Source organism: Corythoichthys intestinalis, chromosome 21 (genome assembly GCF_030265065.1).
Source record: "Corythoichthys intestinalis isolate RoL2023-P3 chromosome 21, ASM3026506v1, whole genome shotgun sequence".
Lineage (NCBI taxonomy): Eukaryota > Metazoa > Chordata > Actinopteri > Syngnathiformes > Syngnathidae > Corythoichthys > Corythoichthys intestinalis.
Window position 1 is genome coordinate 18,460,929 of NC_080415.1, and position 13,162 is coordinate 18,474,090.

Consider the following 13,162-nt stretch of genomic DNA (forward strand, 5'->3'; position numbering starts at 1 on the left):
TAAAAAATACAAGGCAAAAAACAATTATTTACAGGTTACATTTAAGAATTAAATATTGAATAACTGAAATATAGATAATTTTCCTTGACAGAGCTGATGGTGGGGAATCACCGCCATATATTATCTTACATAAGTGTGAAACAGATTTTTATTATAGGCCACATCGTAGTTCTTCATTTAAAATAATAATTTTTAAAAATGAAGTCAAATAATTTCATCAAATGGTTTAGATGGTGCAGTCATATTCCAATTTATCTATTTAAGATGATTTCATTTAAATAAATGCTTGTTAAACATGTTTAAAGTGAATGGGAGTTGTGGGGTTCTGTACAGAATGAGAGAAATATAATTTAGCAAGAAACATAAACCTTGCACAGTATTCGCATCAATGGGCCATATAATAGATGTGGTGGGCTGTATCCAGCCCTCGAACCTAGTGTTTATTACCCAATCCTCAAAATGGACAACCTTGTGTTTAACGCCCAATCCTCAAACTAGACAAAAAAAAAATCTCTGCTTATCAAGCATGCATGAAGTATGTTTTTTGTTTTTTTGTTTTTTTTAATTTTTTAAACCCTCGTTTAACTCATTGGCTGCCATTGACATTTGCACCATCAATGGCACTGAAACATGACCATACACAGCCATTCTTCCCAGTTTGAATTGGACGTCTATCAGCATCAATAGAATGCGGTGAATGAAATACTATGAAAAAATCGTGTGTTAATAGTGGCACCAGTGTGTGTGTCTCTGTTTTTATTCATTTTAATTCCATTCGTTTGGTTTTTATTAACAATCTAATAATTCATAATATTATAAATGATTAAAAAATATTGTAACAATTCAATATTTTAATTCAAATTAAAAAAAAAATATATAGAGAATATTAGTGGTTATTAATATATATATATATATATATATATATATTTTTTTTTTTTTTTAAAGCAAAAATAGTATTTTGTCTTCTAAAGGAAAAATAAGTGATAGATAAGTCCTTATAAGTGTCAAATAAAATAAATAAATTACCAAAAATAGTTAGTTGCTCCATGAAGGGTTAAAGGTCTTCAGCGCCAACTTTTTAATAGCGGTCCACTGTAGTGATCACTGTCCTAAATGTAGCAGTCTTCATAGTATTTTGAACCATGCATAGCGCTCACATGACTTCCAAATCAAACCCTGAGCCATTTCCCTCCTCGACTTCATCATCATCCCCATTGGCTCGGTTGGACAACCAATAGTGACGCGTGTGTACCGACGACTGGGAGGGGTGTGGGGGTGCTTGTATGTGTGTGCGGAGAGAAACCTAGGGTGGGGTACGGGCGGATGGAGGAGGAAGGGGAGCTTGCTGCGGAGGGGGGCGCCTCACGGGCACGCTTTCACATTGTCGTCCTCAAACCAGTAGGCGCGCGCGTTCACCCTCCCCGCACACAGCCCCCCCCCTCAACCCTCCCACCACCATCCACCCTCCTCCTCCTCCTCCTCCTCCCGGCTTGTCTGAGTCCCCGGCTGCATGAACGAGTCTCGATTCACTACAAGCCCGAACTTCTACGGCGCGTCTGTGCCATACCTCCAGTGAGTGCACAGCACAGTGTGCAACAGCAGCAGCATAGGATGTAATCAATCCCACATGTTTCATCTCTGCGACTCGGGGATTTTCACTTTGCTTGATTTTTTTGTGCTTCTTCTGTATTCTTCTTTTTCATACAACACCATTCGCCAAACAAGGGATATAACTTAACAGTAAGTAGAAAATATTATGTGTTTTCCGATTTTTTTTATCCCATTATGACGAGAATTTGAGGCTTTACAATGACTTGGATGAAAGGAGCATTTAAATGCTACGTTTTAATCAGCCCGGGCTGCTATATTGTGTTTATAAATTATTATTTTTAAAAGAACAAATCTAGAATAAAACCATGTTTTGTAGGAGCTAAAACTTAGTGACTTTTATCTTCATTAAATGTTGTTCAATGTGCTGAATAGAAAATCTATAGGTATTACAGAGGTAAATTTCTCCATGTATGCCACATATGGACTTTTCACATTTCCAGTTTTTTTTTTTTTTTTTTTTATAAATCTAATTGATTCATTTATTATTTATTATTATTATTTGTAATTGTTATAGTCTGCTCGTGTTATTTTGTTGTCAGTATCGTGAGGTGAAAAAAAAAATCACAAGTAAGATAAACGACGAGCAATCCAGATCTCCGTCCTCCCCCGGTGCTGTTACTGTGCTGACGCCGGGCTTCCTTCACCTTATTCGGGCTGTACTCTCCCGTTCAGCCGCCCCCTTGAACGGCTTGGATTTAGTGTCGCGCTTATGCGTTGTGACTTGACTTTATTGCTGAATTGTTGGAACTAATGAGTTTAAATTTTAACCACGACTACTTGGCAATTTAATGCTTTTTCTACCGTTTTGTCCAAAGGTTCACGAGATAGGTTTGATGCATTCGCTTTTCAAGCATGCGTTTGAATTTGTATGGTAACAGAAGCGATTTTTGGGTCACTTTTGCATGTTTTGTCGCATGTTAACTTTTTGTGTGTGTGTATTTTTCTTGAAATTACAGTTTAGAGACGAAGGTGAGTGTGTGAGTGTGTTTGGAGTCCGTGGCAGTCTTTCAGACACACATCCACCTACACTTACACACACACTCTCTACATTGCTTCCAAATGGTCATTTTCTTTAACTCTTATATACGAGATCCACTCGCTCCGTAGTGTTTGCGTGGCGTGCAATAACACGAGACATAGAATCAGCTTGTTAAAATCTAGCCCGAGTGGTTCTCTGTTTACGTGGAACGTAAACACGAAGACGTGTGTTTACGGCTCGAGAGGAAGAGAAAAGACTGCAAAAATGTATAGACTAGAGCGATGTCAGAGCAGAGTTGTTTATGATCACTGTCCCGTGGAGAAAGACCATTGTTTGTAACCCACGCAGGAGTCCATTTTGCTCTCCTGTTGTGTGCTTCACTGTCCTGCAATTCTCTTGATCGGCATTTTCAACATTGCAAAATCGGTAAACAAATATTCACAAATTGCCTTTAATTGAAGATTTCAAACGTGCACTCACTTTAGGAGGTTTGTGTATTTTCTACATGCATGCACTTAACAGATACTTAACTTTAAAAGTGCCTCCTCGAACTAAAAAGTTGTAACAAGAATGCATGTTTTATTTTTAAGCATAAAAATAAAAATCAGCGAACCAGGAAAGAAGCTTTTTTTGTTAGTGGCTTCTTATCTGCACCTTTAGATGGACACCGAAAGGCCCAATAGATGACTCCCCATCTGAGCGTCACAGGGAGCCCTATTTAAGTAAATGACCCGGGCTATAAGGCATACATATAAAGTCGATGATTTCCTACTATTTCACTGTTTATTGCCACGCTGCCCTCGCACCGAGGCATAAAGGTGATTTGATTTGTGATTACACTGCTTGCTGCGTGTGAGCTGCACACACACACACGCACCCATGACATTTGCCACCCTATAGACTTTGATGGAAATGTGTTTTCATTGATGTTACAATACAAAAAACACGCACAGTGGCATACTCGAAACACATTTTGAAAATATACGTCGTAAATGAATTAATAAATTAAAGTAATATAGAATGCACCAGTTGGCTCTTAGTTTTCTCGCCTGCATCTTCTATGCGTCCGCATATGAGGTTTTATGACAAGTGGGAGAACAAATGCAATTTCATCAGGGTAAACAAAGTGACGTCTGAGCACGGTGGGGGAGAGTGGGGACAGTTTGCAGAACAATGGTCGTAATTTTGGACGAAAACGGCTTCTGTATGGTTCTCGTCATATTTGCATGCTGGCTAAGATTGTTTTTCCATTTCTAAACAATCTGAGAGAACGGGAGGGAAAACATTATTTACATGATGGATGCGTGCATGCACATGCAGCTTATATGTGAATCGAGGACTAAAGTAGGGGGGGTGGACCATGCCCATGCATGCCGAGGCCAAATATTGTTCAGGACTTCAGATTCTGAAAACACAAAACGATAAATGCATAAAGGGTTTGCATACTTAAAAAACAAAAAAGGGCGATTTGAATTGTTTTTGTTTATCGTGCGAACATGAGCAGCGACTGTATGTCAGTTGAGTCTTTTCTGCATGGCTCCATCCCAGTTTGACTCATTATTGTCAGAGCTTTGACGTGTCTCCTGCCTTCTCCTTTGTAGGAGATGACGGGGACTCACTTTCCACCCTGCCAAGCCAAAACTCCGCTCAATTCGAGCGGATCCCGAAGTTCATAAAGGGGATTATTTGCATCTGGGCGCCTGAGACCTTCGGTGCCTTCGGATTTTACTTCGGATTTGGGATTTATCGCTTCTCGCCCGGATGGAAAGCCGTGATTTCGCTCCACCGCACCACCTCCTGACGGAGCGGAGCGCGCTGGTTCACAGCGCCGCGTCTCGGATGGCGACAGGCGGCCACGGCTCCGTGCAGCACCCGGCGCACTTCCAGCCGGGCAAGTATTACTCATCCCATCTCTCCATGGCTCCGCACTCAGGTCAGTTTTGCATGGAATTTAGTTTTTTTCCCCATAATTAAAAAAAAAAAAGTTTTGAAACGCTGGAGATTTTTGGTAGGAAAAAAAAACACGAATGTTTCTTTGGCATACGCAGTTGTCAGTCTGCTCGAAGCTTACTTCCTAATGCGCACATTCTAATGATTACCTCGCACATTTTTGTCCATTTTAGAAACATTCATTCATCACACGTGGATTAAAAATTTGGTTTCCACTGGCATAATCTTGTCACATTTATATGATTCATCAATTAGTAAAGTACTCATCATTGTCATTCGATGTAATTAATTAAGATTGGGTAATTCCACTGCTTGCAGCTCCCATTAAACAATAAATTAAGGCTATTAACCATGCCCGTCCCGGTGCACGAGAAACTCAGATGAGGCTTTTGGTTCGGTTCTGGTAGGAGGATGCTTGGTCTCGATGTGTTGGTTGTTGCGTTTGTGTTTGGGGTGATGCCGCTTCGAGGGGTGCGCTGGCTAATAGAGGTGCGGGTAATACCAGAAAATCCGGTTTCTATATTGAGCGGCGACGTGACGGGGTGCGAATGGGTTGACAGTGCATGCATTAGATTTAACAAGTAGCTTTGGTATCCTGTCTCAATGGGGGGTGGCTGAGAGGAAGGGGGATGGGAAGGTACCTCCTGTGTGTTCATATCCGCGTGTAGAGGTACAGGGGTGTGGGGGGAACTCGACTTAAAACCATATAAGCGTTTAAATACTGCGATTAACGGGATGCACGTGAACGTGTCCGATGAGAGAGCTCATTAATTAACGTTTGCAAATGCAGCGAATTCTTAAATGGACCAAGACACTCAGTCCTATAGATCTGCTGTATAGGACCCACTTATCGCATCTTATTTGCATATTCATTAGTTATAAAGACACTCAAAATCTCTCTTATTTTATCTATCTATCTATCTATCTATCTATCTATCTATCTATCTATCTATCTATCTATCTATCTATCTATCTATCTATCTATCTATCTATCTATCTATCTATCTATCTATCTATCTATCTATCTATCTATCTATCGTGAACATATGTATATGAACATGTATATGTGTAAAAATATATATGTGTGTATATATGTGTGTGTGTGTGTACAGTATATACGTATACTGTATGTCTCTGAAATACAAATTTATTATTTCAAATTTTCATATCTACTTCTTTTTTTATCACCCTGTACTTGTTTTATCCATTTAACATAAATATTGGCCAGGATTATGTCATTTTAAAACCAAACAAACATGCCATGTTTGACTTGGAAAAAGAATGTACCTCCATTTTGGTGTGTGTATATATATACTGTATGTCTCTGAAATACAAATTTATTATTTCAAATGTTCATTTCTACTTCCCTTTTTTATCACCCTGTACTTGTATTTATCAATTTAACATAAATATTGGCCACAATTTTTTCATTTTAAAACCAAACAAACATGCCATGTTTGACTTGAAAAAGAATGTACCTCCAGTTTATGAACAAGTCTATTTAATTTTAATGTACAATAAATTAAACATCCTTCCTAAATTATGTATTTATCTTCTGTAAGATGCATACATGCACTAAGTGGTGCTTAAAATACCAAATATCGATTTTGTATAGTAATCGTTATCCATTGTATTCTATATGTACTACAGTATATGGATTGATATGATAAGTTTATTTAAAAAAAAAAAAAATTAAAAAAAAGTATTTCTGCAACACTCTTCTTCTCCAGAACTGAAAAATCCCAGCAAAGAGTTTATATATGTAAAATGGGCTTGTTTAAAGTAACACACTTCTAACCTGGATAACGCCTTAACCAGATTATTCTGCACAAAGACTGATAGCGCCACTCGCTCACATGCATTATGGTCCAATTTAAACCTGATTCTGTAATGTCGGAGGGGGAGAAAGCATAGTAATGCGGGGTGATAATGCTATTGAAATATATTCAAGGGGGCCTCTCGCTGGGTCTCAAGGTGCATGACACTGTATTGAGCTCAGAGATATCCAGACTCTCCATGCATATCTCTGATGGGCTTTTGACTGACATGACGGGCATAGAGGATTGCTGTTTTGACAATGGGGGTTGCTATATGTGTGTATTTGCTTGGAGGTGAGTTTTGAGGGGTTGGAGGGGGGCGGTTATACCTTTTGTGCCTCCCCCTTGGAGATTTAGCAAGCTGTATGCCTCGCTCCAGGCCTCGGCTAAGGGGGTAGATATGATTTCGAGTTGGCCATACTGGGACAGAAGAATGAAGGGCTGTGTGTGTGCGTATGTGTGAGGGAGAAGGGGTCAGTTCCCTGAAAGCATACACACAATTCCTACCACCTTCTCCTTTTTCTAAAAACATCTAATTGAGTGTATCGAAAAAAATGGATCCCACCCCTGGAAAAGCTTGCAATCCATCAATTTGTCTGAAGCCTCTTATTTAGATCAGCGTGGTGTCTGCTTGAATATCGACACGCCTGACAAGGTGATGGAATGATGGTCGCATACCAACGACACAAGACCCCCACTCCCCATTTGATAAAACCCCGTAATGATATTACACAGGCATTCTGATTACTGATAGGAATGGTGGCAAGAAAGCCTTTGTTTCTGTCTGCCTTGCTGCCCCCTCATTTTTTCCCCCCTGTGCCATTCTTCCAGTTTCTTTCTTCCCTTTTCTGTGTGGTTAGCCCTGGGCAGTGGCTGTGTGTGCCAGTGAGAGAGTGCGTGCGTGCGTGTGTGTGTGTTTGTGAAGTTTTAGCCTGCAGTTGCACAGGTGTGCAGTATTATGGAGGGCGTGGCACAGCTTGTCAATGAACAGGTGTGTTACTTCCCAGACAGTCGTTTTGTTTACATGACCGTGTATGTGTGAGACTGTGCGTGTGTGACCTACTAAGACACACACATACAAAGAAAAGCTTTTTGTTGCGCGTCCCCGCGTACAGCTGCACACACAGACTCACATCCGAAGCCGCGTGTGTTCTTTGAAAAAGTAATAAACCATAATCGCAATGTTTCTGTAGGAGTAGATAACCTCTCCATCACCTCACTCGTTTTTTCCCTCTCTTATTCTTTCTTCTATGCCCTCCCCCCCTTCCCTTCAACGCACACCTCAGCCTGGCTCCCATCTCCTCTCGCTCGGTCATGTTTGCCATGCACTTTAATTCGCTGTTCCTCCACGGCGGATGGAAGTGTGTCTCCAATGGTCTTGACCCTAATGTCTCTTATCGCTAGAAGTTTTGAGGTGACGCACCCCTTTAAACTACAGGAGAAGACAATGCATGTGTTGGGTTGGTAACTATGAGTCAGCTAAAGTGCATAATTGTGTGTGCGATTGCATGATGTAGTTAAAATCTATTTGAACTGGGATGGGTAGCATTGATAATTTGTACAGGCCTGTAACAATGGACGGACGTCTGTCATCGTCACTGTCAGCCAATTAACATTAAAGCATTTATAACAGTAGAAAGGTTGCTGGTCTATTTGCTTTGTTTTAGTGTTGCTAATTTAAAATAACTGTATGGTCAATGTAAAAATAGTTCATCTTTAGAGCAGATCTACCGTAATTTCCCGAATATAACGCACACTTTTTTCCCACAAAATCAACTTGTAAAATCATGGTGCGCATTATACACGGGTACAGGGATGGAGACAGAAATATATATATATATATATTAGTGATGCACGATAATAAATTTTTCAACCGATATCGATAACCCATAATTTCCTGCCCCTTCCACCCGATAACCGATAATGTCACTCCGATAATTCTATTCAAATATGTGTGTAAAATTTTAAAGTATACAAAGATCAAATGTTACTGTGCAAAAATGTAATTTAGTCCTATTTTTTTCCACATCAAATGTGAACAAGTAGTAAATTCCAACAACTAAACAATGGCAATGACGTATAATGGTAAGCTTTTGGCAACAATGACTTAGAGAGTAAACACCCAAGTTGCACAAAAATGCCTTTAAAAGTAAGCCATTCCTCACATATATCATATTACTACACTGCAAGAACACCTCCTTAAAACTAGCAGAATTGGACAAAACTGTTGATTGCGCACATTTGGAGGCTAAATCAAGTATATAATTATCGGATTGCATTATCGGTTGAATTTCGTTTTATCTGGATTATCTGTGTGACGTCATAATTGCCATTATCGGCCGATAATTATCGGTGACCGATATTATTGTGCATCTCTAATATATATGTGTATGTATATAAAAGACCATTTTTTTTTTTTTTTTTATTGACACGGCCATGTTGTGTTGAAGAAAACGTATGCAGCGATCCGTTGCCGACCATTACGGTACATGACGTCACCATTTTTGTTTCGGTAATACTTCACTCTGATCGGTCGAATGATTTCGTCCGTGTTAAATTCTGCTTTTTTCACTCTTCATAAAGCACAAAATTTAGTTTCTTGAACTCATTTGAGTCAACGTTTATTGCAAATCGGCAACTCGGACCATAACAAACGTAACACAACACAGACTTCCTGTGTCCGCCAACTATATCTGTCCCTCGGGAAACTCAAACCCAAATAACAATAGTTCCTCTTGTTACAGTAGCGATGCGCTTGTTCCATTTTCCGACTTCGGTCCTCATTTTTATTTTACCGAATCAATCCATGGAAGAAATATTTATTCATCATGATGAAAAAGCGGCATGGAAAATGAATGAATGAATGAGGAAACGATCAAGTTATACAGCAGCCTTTAAAAGAAAAGTCACATCTGTTTTTTTTTTCTCCTGGATTTTGTTAAATTGGAGAAGTTGTCAGATTATGTTATTACCGTACATATTGTCAGTTTACGGTAATGTTATGAACTACCAATGTGCTATGCTTGTGCTGTGTTTCACCAGTCAGTAAAATGGCATTTCTGTATCTGTACACGAGCTCTGTTTTCTTGTATTCTTCTATTTATTGGTGCTAAGATTAGGGTGCGTGTTATACACGGGTACAATAATTTTCCCTAGATTTTACAAGTAAATTTGGGGTGCGCTTTATACACAGGTGCACCTTATATTCGGGAAATTACGGTATTTCATTTATCTTTGACAGTGGCAGTCATTGAGGTAAAAGACTGAAGGAGACAGAAAGCCTGGGAAAAAAATGAATGAGAATACTAATGAAGGAGGGATAACAGAGGGGAAAAAGGAGGGAGAGAAGAGTCTGAATGTTTCCACCTGGTTGGTAATCCAGTCGGATTACAATCGCCTGGCGGCAACCACTGGCCGCCGTCCCTGTCTACTAGTCTCCGCTGCCTCTCAAGAGGGTGACAGGAAGTGAAAGCGAGAGAGAAAGAGAGAGCAGGAGGTGTGTAGATGTGAGATGAGTCAGCAAGAGATGAGCGTCCCAGACAGACTGGGCTCGTCTCGACTGCGCCCAGGGCACGGGGGGCACTTCCCGGGCGCGGCGTGCAAGACGACCCCCCGTGGGGAGGAGACAGCTGGTGGAGGCTGCAGCCAGCTGAGCTGCCATTGGATGCGGCAAACTGTCAACTCACTTCTGTTCAAACATACTGTACATATTTGTTTGTTAGTTAGGGGGATTATGCGGGAAATGCTCAACCAATTTTCAACAAAACTTTGTGGAGTGGCACGGCGGGAACTGAGTATTGGGAAGCGTATGAGCTGGTGCTTATTTAAATTCGGATTGTTTGGCTTATCTACTGTGCAGTCCTTTTTGACATAGAATTTCGCCCTGCCCTATTGTGAATTTGTGAGCTACAGTATTTTGTATTTGTGTTACAATATACAGTACAAGCAAATTTTGTGTGAACCAATACGAGTGCCTTATGATTATGTACGTATGCAATAAATTGAATGATATCCTTTAAAAACAATTATTCATTATATTTTAAAAAGGGTCTGGTAACCAAAGATTCTTGCAATATATATATATATATATATATATATATATATATATGTATGGTGGAAAACACTCGGGTGACTTAAAGCTCTGGGCATTTTGGAAAAAAATAAAATAAAATAAACAGCAAAACCCTAACTGGACGTGAGAGGATGAGAGAGCATAATTAAAGACGCCATGATTTTCATGAGATATTACTGCGTACTTTCCTCTTTTCGATCCAAAAACTCCATGTAGCATGTATCACCAAGTGTCAAGACACAGCTGTGAATGACCACAGCCCAACTTTTGGGGGATTGTATGGGTGAAACACGGTAATATAACAAGGGTCGCAACAGAAATCGCAGACATCAAGGAGTGGTCAAGATTTTCTTTTTCAAATATTTACACTTAAAAAAAATTTTTTTTTCAATTTTTCGTTGTTTGGATCGATTATTTATCATCTAAAATATTGGGGACAATGCGACAGTAAGAAAAAAAATACAATTAAACGATAGTTATGAGGTAGATATCCCTCACCTGTTTACAGACACTATTTTTTTCATTGTGATGTAATATGTTTAAAAGTTTAAAATATGCAAGTGAATAGTTTTATAAAGGTTTTTTTTTAAACTAAATATTAAACATGAACGAATGTTCTAAGCTAAAAATGATAGAAATTTAAATAATAATAATTACCTTCTTTTTATGGCTTGGTTGAAACAAAAGCTGTTGCGCGGTATCTGTAAACGGGGGGCTCCAGGGTAAAACGGAAAAATTAAAAACAGTTTGTGGGCTTAATGCGCCATGAAACTGTTATGGCAGCATATAGACATATTTTTCTATCAAACTCAACAGTACTTTTGGCTTAAGATACAGCAGTTTATTTTAAAGAGGGGTGCAAGAGCAGAAATGGCTTTTTCAGCCTTGACTGTGTTTTCCGCCATCTACATATATACATATACATATATATTTAAAAAGACAATATTGAACAATTTGTTATAATAGTAACCAACATGAAATTGATTTGCTTTTGCGGGCCATATGAACAAATTAATCTGCCGGCCATAAAATGCCCCTCGGGCCTTAAGTTTGACACCTGTGAGCTATAACATGTTTAGGAAATTACATGATTAGCCGTCTATCATCGTCAATGGCTATGAAAGAGTTTTGGATGGATAAAACTGTATCTAACAAGTCCCCCCCCCCCCCCCCCCCCCCCCCGTTTGATGTCATGTTTTTTTTTTTTAGCAAAAGTGGCTACGTCTCATGTGATGAACAGGGGGATCACTCCAATTCAAAACTCATTTACACAAAGACAAAAATAATTATCTGTGAGTTAAACATAAATCACAGCACGTAATGTGCCCTTTATCCGCATCAAATCATAATCACCATGGTAATAACGCCACCAACAGAACTGTCAGCACGCAAAGAGTCACATGAATGTGAAATCTAATTCTATATTGAGCGAAACTCTTTTTGATGTTAAAGTCTTGAGTGAAGAGCATGTTTGTTCCCAGGCACGTTTGCTTGGAGGACAGAAAGACTTTTGTCTGGCCTCCAACTCTCATCCAACATGTGAACAGCTGCTTATTGTCTGTGGTGGTGATATGAAGGGAGTCGGTCGGGCCCGCTCGGTTTCAACATCTCGGGGCTGTGAACCACGTCGCCATCTGATGATTTGGCATGTGAACGGAAAGTGGCAGACTCTCTCTGTCCATGTGCTCCTTTTTCTCGATCCGCTTCCCCCCTCTTGTCTTGCTCCCTCGCAGGCCCCGTTCCTCTTCTACCACATGCTCTCCCTCCCTCCTTCCTTCTACTCTTCCTCTTCTTCTGCTTCCCTCTTTCACTTCCCCATCGCTCTGTTTACTCCTCTGTTTCAAGTGGTCCTCAGGCCTTCCTTCTCTTCCTCCTTCACCTCCTTCTCGCAGCCCGCGCCTCCCCACGCTGCACTCTCGTCACACTCTTTTCTTCTCAATTGATCCCCCCACCTCGCACATCTCGCTCATCTCCATCTAACTCTACAAACACACACGTCCGTCGTCTCCTTCAGTGTCTCTCAGCACTCCTCCCATTTCTGTCTCCATTTCAAATCAGTTCCTCTTTTTGTCCACATTGCCTCATTTTTTTCCTTCCATTTCTCGCTTCGGTAGACTTGCACTGCTGAACTGCACATGGACACTGGTGGAATGGGTGGAATGTAATGTAACACACAGCATTTAGCTAAATTTTCTGCTCAAATATCTATTTAAAATTGTTTATTTGACAATTATGCGGGGAGAGTCTGGGAAGAACATTTTTAGTTTAATCTATAGTACAGAAAGAAAAATCCATTAGGAACATTTTTTATATGAATTATGTGTACAGTAGAAGAGCTCCATTACAATTTATTAGGGTGTATTGGAACTGTATTTTTTTTTTTCACAAAAAAAATATTCTGAATGAATAGAAAATAAACTGTAATTTTAAATACTGTGAGCATGCACAGTTGTTGTATATAGAAAATAAAACATTATTTTCATGATTACAGAATAGTCATTTTTAGAGATCACATATCTTTGCATGTGAGTCGGAGTCACCTGATTTTGAGGATCTGCCAGTACAGGGTCCCGAGCCAGTACTTTGCACAAATGTATTAAGGAGGAAAAAATATTAAAAGGGTTTTTAACATGGTTTTAATATGGAAGCAATGATTTTTTTCGCAAATCACTTGTGCAGTACAAAATAATCTTGCAAAGAAATTACGTTTAAATATATTCTTTTATATTATAC

At 39.6% G+C, this 13,162-nt stretch overlaps 1 protein-coding gene across 1 annotated transcript in view; it reads left to right on the top strand.

Moving 5' to 3' along the window:
- The first annotated feature begins 1,501 nt into the window (after window positions 1–1,501).
- Window positions 1,502–13,162, top strand: part of bahcc1b (BAH domain and coiled-coil containing 1b) — a 132,048-nt gene continuing 120,387 nt past the window's right edge. Inside the window, exons 1-2 of the mRNA XM_057825424.1 lie at window positions 1,502–1,740; window positions 4,192–4,523. Of these exons, the coding sequence (XP_057681407.1) occupies window positions 4,352–4,523 (172 nt within the window). The 5' untranslated portion in view covers window positions 1,502–1,740; window positions 4,192–4,351. The remainder of the gene's footprint in view (window positions 1,741–4,191; window positions 4,524–13,162) is intronic.